This window comes from Sinocyclocheilus anshuiensis, unplaced genomic scaffold, assembly GCF_001515605.1.
Source record: "Sinocyclocheilus anshuiensis isolate Anshui unplaced genomic scaffold, SAMN03320099.WGS_v1.1 scaffold1094, whole genome shotgun sequence".
NCBI lineage: Eukaryota > Metazoa > Chordata > Actinopteri > Cypriniformes > Cyprinidae > Sinocyclocheilus > Sinocyclocheilus anshuiensis.
Genome location: NW_015536578.1, coordinates 764593 through 771214, shown reverse-complemented (window position 1 = coordinate 771214; position 6622 = coordinate 764593). Strand labels below are relative to the sequence as shown.

At 41.6% G+C, this 6622-nt stretch overlaps 1 protein-coding gene across 3 annotated transcripts in view; it reads left to right on the top strand.

The window, feature by feature from the left end:
* LOC107702933 (unconventional myosin-XVI-like) overlaps positions 1–6622 on the top strand; it is a 99816-nt gene that overhangs the window by 67521 nt on the left and 25673 nt on the right. For all 3 annotated transcript variants that reach the window (XM_016505392.1, XM_016505384.1, XM_016505402.1), the window contains exons 20-24: positions 1326–1428; positions 2579–2675; positions 2767–3013; positions 5087–5457; positions 5958–6601. In XM_016505392.1, the coding sequence (XP_016360878.1) occupies positions 1326–1428; positions 2579–2675; positions 2767–3013; positions 5087–5457; positions 5958–6601 (1462 nt within the window). The remainder of the gene's footprint in view (positions 1–1325; positions 1429–2578; positions 2676–2766; positions 3014–5086; positions 5458–5957; positions 6602–6622) is intronic.

Below are 6622 nucleotides of genomic sequence, written 5' to 3'. Positions count from 1 at the left end.
GTAGCTATGTATAAATCACTGCTCACAAAGACGTCACTTTTAAACCAAGCAGTTTTCTGTTTTTCAGCACAGCAAATTTGCATGACCAACTTGAACATGAGCGAAATCTGCATGGGGAAGTTTTCGTGAAACTCCCAATCTTACCGATTCTGATTCAAATGAATTGAAAGGAATTCACCTGCAAAAGTAAATGTGATTACACCTTTAAGGTGCAGTACTGCCAGTAACAATGTTGGAGTGTCAACCATATAGTAATGGCACTTTGATTGTTTATGCTATTTTTGTATGTGTAGTATTAACATATCAGTATTTCATTTTTAAACTAGTATATAGTGAGACCTAGAGAGTAATATCACTCTCTCCTCTCAAATGTGTAATCTATATAAAATTAAAAAAAAAATCTTATCAGCATACTAATGCATCACTCTTGCAATTGTACACAATTGTGCAAACATTATTTAACATCTTGTGTCCAGAAGTGTGTGACATAAAAATTCCTTATTAAAATAATTTTACAATGAAGTATAAAATGAACATAAACTAAGGCCGATTCAGAGCATTGTTTCATCAAGCATGAAATGGAAAACCTTGAGTGGAGTAATTGTATAGGATTTCATTATTGAATAGACCTTGATTCTGTAAATGTACATTCATGTTCTGAACCTAAAATTGAAAAGCAACAGATTTCAAGATAGAAAAGCAATTGTTTTAAGATATTATTTGCATGCATTACGTATGCTTGAGTTCTTCCTTTGTGAATTCCTTTAGTATTGTTGATTATTAAACACCATTCCCTTGTGCCAGATGTTCATAATGCATAATCCAAATATGCGCACACACACACACACACACACACACACACACATGTTTGAGGGGTGTGTCTACAGCTTACCCTCTCGCGCCACAGATGCTTGATCCCTCTACTCCAGAACAATGCAGCAAAGCTCTCCAAGTTTGACCTTTCTCTGTGAATGGTTGCCTTGCCAACAGCCACCGCAGCAGATGCTGAGAAGTCATCCGGACTCAGAAAGTCTTTGACCCTCGAATTGCATATCTCTGTGGGTTTTCCCACCAAGGGAATGGACCTGATTGAGCCTTGTCTTTTGTAGTTTGACATCAGCCTTAGATGGTTATTGCATTTGAAAATCTCAGCCCTGTTAAAAAAGGCCAACAGGAAGTGGGTAGTCCTTATGGTTCATGCAGACAACATTCCCGTACAGGCATTAGTGACCATCATGCTTTAACGCAGCAGTAAGGGGTTCATAGAGTTCCTCTGCAGTTGAGTATGTGGATGACAGTGAATGTTATGTGGGTTTGTGGTGCAGATACAGAGAGCTGGTGGACACCATCCTCACCGATAGGAAGAAAGCATCCGCAGAGGAAAAGTGCCGCCACATTCTGCAGCATTGCAAACTTCAGGGCTGGCAGGTGAGTTACCAAATACGTCTACAGAGCTCTAGGAAAATATTCATGAGGGACAGAGATGTGTTGTTACAAAACTATTGAGCTTGGATTACAGAGATAGGATTTTAAGGCATCATAGTCTCTTGATGTGAAGATACTTGATCTTAATATTAAACTTATATTCCATTTATACTGATAAGTATAGACTGTTTAGTTTATTTGAAATAATCCTTTTTTCTTTTACATTTTTCTGCAAAATAAAATATTTGAAGTAAATGTCACAAATGGAATGAAGTAAAATGCACTTGACTCAATTAACAAATTGAATTAATACAGTGCCGCAGCACTGACATTAGCAATTATGTTCATTGAATGAACCAAATAACACCATAATCATCATATAACCATACTGCAATCTAACCACAAAAACTTCAACAGCAGAAACACTTTTAAATGTCCAAAATAACTGAACATTAAACACAAGCAGGTTGTTCCTTTTAATCAAAAATGCATACAATAGCACTTAATTTCAAAATTTTCTCTCCCAATTCAGTTCTGTTTAAAGCATACTGTAAAAAAAATCTATCCATGCAATTTCAGTTAATGCAACTATTCGCCAATTATGAGTTAAGTAAATTTGAATTTGACATATTTAAGTGGGTTTTTCAAAATGAAGGGGTGAGCGGCGGCGGCGGCCTCGAGTGAGCAGAGGCCGGGGGCTAGAGTGAGGAACGGCCGGAGGGCTAGAGTGAGCGGAGGCCGGCTTAAGTGAGCAGAGGCGAGTGGGCTTGAGAACGGCGCGGCCGGTGGATTCGACGAAGGAGGCGTGTTAGAACAAGCCGTTTTAGGTAGGCGTGGCTGACTCTTAACTTTTATAAAGAATATCTCTTTGGATTTGAGACTTTAGTCTTTGCAACTTTACAGACCTTCTTTATGCACCAAGTGCTTGTAACACTCCAAAGAGAAAGGAAAAATGTTAATCGCATCATATGACCCCTTTAAGTTGTGATAAAATGTGCAGCAATTGTGTTGCTTTAGCTGATTTCAAGTGCATTGAACATGCAGCAAAAATCTTATTTTCCCCATGTATATAGGTAGTAGGCAGCAAACTTGATTTTGGAACAGAGCTTATGGTGATTACATATCTCTCTTCCTCTTTCATTCTCTTGCTCAGATGGGGAACAGTAAGGTTTTCTTGAGATACTGGCAGGCTGATAACCTTAATGACCGCTGCCATCAACTGCACAGGAAGATTATTATCTGTCAGAAAGGTAAAGTGAACACCTGAGACTGTATGTGGTCATACTGTATGATCTGTCACCAGGTTCATATTTTACTTAATCGTGTGTATGTGTGATTCAGTGGTACGTGGCTGGTTGGCCAGACAGTGTGTGCGTCGCAGGCTCACATCTCGGCAGCAGGAGCAGTGTACCGTCCAGCGGTTCCTGCAGGGAGCAGAGGACTTGGGTATGCGTGCCTACGACAGCCTGGTCATCCAAAACGCAGCCGATATTGCACGAGAGAACGACCGCCTCCGGGGTCACATCAGTGCTCCACCGCTGGGCGAACGACCGGAACCTGTGGGCAAAGAAGAAGACTTGCCCAAGAGGTGAATCTTAAAGCAGAGAATATGTTACTTTTTAACTCACCATGAGCTGTTAGTAATCTCTTTTTACAATACACACATCTCAATTTAAAATCATTATTATCATCAACTATTTGTAGGGTAATAAGGTTATTTGCTTCACAGAAGTTGAGTGTGCTCCTGTCTCTATTGTTTAATTAGTTCTTAAAATAGAAGACATATCAAGGAAATAATCATATTCATGTTGGTATCCCTTAGAGGATCTCTAACAAGAAATCTTGTTTTGTCAGCTGCAATTCAATCAGATGTGGACTCTCAGATGAGTATGTGCTACTGTGAGACTCCCTCTGTTGTATTAGACACTAAATTATATTAGAGTATCTGATTATATTAGACACTCCAAAATGTGCATTTTACACTTGGGTTTGAGGAACCTATAAAAATTCATGGGAGGTTTTTTCAGTTCTCCTTGTTCTGTCTTTGCAAACAAAAATGGAACAGAATGCATCTTAGTTTGCCACTGATGTCAAAAGTACTTGCACTTTTTGAAATGTTGTTAGTGGGAATTCAGCAAAAAGGAAGACTGGTCTCAGGTTAGTTGTAGACACTATTAACATTGGCACATACAGTACGTAATACCATCTCCATCTGCAAGTGAAAATTCTGCCAACTACAAGGTCAGATCTGCCTATTCAATTGATATTCAGTACCCAAAACTGAACCCAAAGGCAAAAAATACTATTTTTACAATTGCTAGCGTTAAAAGATAAAAAAAAAAAAAAAAACTTGATAACATATAAACTACCCATGAACAATTGTCTGACACTATGCAACAGTTGCCAAGGAAGTGTTGATCATTACCATTAGAAGTGGTGTGGAGTTTTTTTTTTTACGAGACTGCAATGGAAATCTGTTCACACAAGCATAAACAAACAGGAGTATTTGGGTGGCCGTTGTCATCAGCAGTGTCTCAATCATTCGGCATATGACCATCTGCTCCTATGAAGGGGATGGGCTTCTTGTTCTTCAAAACACACACACACACATTTATCACATACATTCACTTTTAGCATCACAAATGAGGGAGGTGCAGGTGATTGAGAGATGGGGCTTTTATAGCTAATATAGATGTGGCAAACTCAATCAGTGAGTCAAGAGGAGGTCCATACCGCTAATCAGAGAGAGATAAGACCCACCCCCCACTCTGGGTTGCTGAAATCTCCTTAGGGTTTTAAGTCACTGGAACCCGTCACCACCCCCCTGTTCCCCGAATACCATCCACCCCAACACTCCATCGCCTTTCGTGTGAGAACAACAGATGGTAGGCCCAGATTATAGGGTAAATATCAAACAAGAGTGTGCATTTCACATTAGAGTATTATAGGAATCAGCTTAGACTTAAACAATCAGCAATGCAAATAAACTTTTCATGCTTTAGCTCTGTATATCAGAGTTTAGAATCATAATGCAATGCTAATTTGTAATCGTTTACTGGTATAATGGAAAAAAAATGAGAAAGAGATTAAATGAAAATGAGAAGTCTCTGAGTCTTTAATACTAATGAATGCTGAAAACCAAGTGCAGGTTTGCTGTTTGTGCATATGTGTGTATATGATTTTATTTTATCACATTTCATTGTGCCTCCTGACCACCTTGAGTTATCACTTTTTGTGAATGAATTTGATTAAATCTGCTTATCATGTAATTATTAAGATACCAGTTTTTAATTGATTGACAAGCTTAGTAATTTGTTTTATTTATCTTTATTGTTAAGGGAACACCCATTCCGGTTAGTGTAGTGTAATGAAATCTTAGTCCAGATATGAATAGACAGCTTGACATTGGTGTATTGATTTCATGAAGGTTGAGGCTAATCCTCTCACACCTGGCAGCTGCTTAGCACCTTAACTACCCATCATACATTGAGACAGGACACATGCTTCTAGTCTGATAGTGAGTGAGATTGAAAGAATGAACATATGAATGAATAATGATTTGCTAGATTGGGGAGGGGGAAAAGATACAAGGGTAATACCAGTCATGATGAATGACAGAAACGGCACTAGAAAACTTATGATTATTCATCCTTTTGTTTAGGGCTGTTGAAAAAAGTGGGAGGGTTAACGATGTGGCAGGCCGTGGGGGGAACAGACCACTCCGGCATTTCCGCTCCAGCTCTGTGCCTCTCCCCCTAGTTATGGACAGCTTGGTACACTCCAGCATCGGGACTTCAATCAAAGCAGCCCTTCAGCCTGTGCCATACTCCACTGAGGAGGGAAATGGAGGGAGCCTCTCCTCCCCACGAAAACAACCTCCTCCCAAACCCAAACGAGACCCCAATACACGTCTGAGTGCATCGTACGAGGCAGTGAGTGCAGGGCTGAGTATTGCACCCAAAGACAGCCCTGCTGAGGGTCAAGCCTCTCCATCTGGAAGCCCACCAACAACCCAGCTCTCTCCTTCTGATCGTACGTATAAATATGAGCTCAAACATCCACTACATGTCCAAAAGTATGTGGACACCCTCTTCTATTATACATGACGTATTGACCAGCACAAAGCCTAAACCCGAATCCCACTGAACACCTTTGGGTTGAATTGGACACTAACTGAGAGCCAGACCCCATCATCCAACATCAAAGTCTAACCTCACTTATGCTGTTGTGTCAGAATTGGAGCAATCCCTCTATTCCAACATCTAGTGGAAAACCTTTCCAGAAGGGTGCAAGAGGAATCAGGGACTACCAGCTGGCTATTAATGACAATGATTTCAAAATAATAAACGTTAATACAATGTAAGTGTGGTGTTCAGATGTCCACATACTTTTGGCCATATAGTGTTCATGTTTCATAAAACACAGAACAAAATGTCTTAATTTACCTCAGTACTGAGAATTGTTCCTGGCATTCCAGTAAACAGATTTTCCCTTTCCTTCCAATCCCATCCATCATCCAACTACACCTCCAGCTCTCTCTAAACCACGCCCTCACAGTGATGACTACAGCACCATGAAGAAGATCCCACCCCCCAAGCCCAAACGCAGCCCTAATACCAAACTGACGGGTTCCTATGAGGAGATCTCTGTACCTTCCCCCGCACGCCCCACGGACATGAAACTTGTCAGCCTGGTACGAGGCGGCCACTGCTTGGGCCTTATCCAGCGAGCAGCATCTGCGGATGGCCCCCATTCTTCTGTGCTAAGCCTCTACCCCTGTCAGGACGAGGAGGATGTGTATATTGAGATGGTGGGAGCCTCAGGAGTCCTCAGCCTGGCTGACTCCCACAGTCCAGAACTGGGAGAGGCAGTATACGAGGAAATGAAATACTTCCCACCTGACGAGGTGGGGTCAGCTCCGGTGGCCAAGCCTGAAACTGTCAATCCCGCTACCACTACCCTACCTGCCCCAGTGCTGAAAGTCAAGAGGCCCGTGACATTGATAGAGCACTCTGGCACACTCGGAGGAAAGCAGCAGGGCAAGGATGGGATGGCATGTGACATTCCAGCACCATTCCCCAACCTCCTTTCACACCGTCCCCCACTTTTAGTCTTCCCCCCATCCCCTGTCACCTGCTCTCCAGCCTCGGATGAGTCCCCCCTCACCCCCCTGGAGGTGAAGATGCTGCCTGTGTTC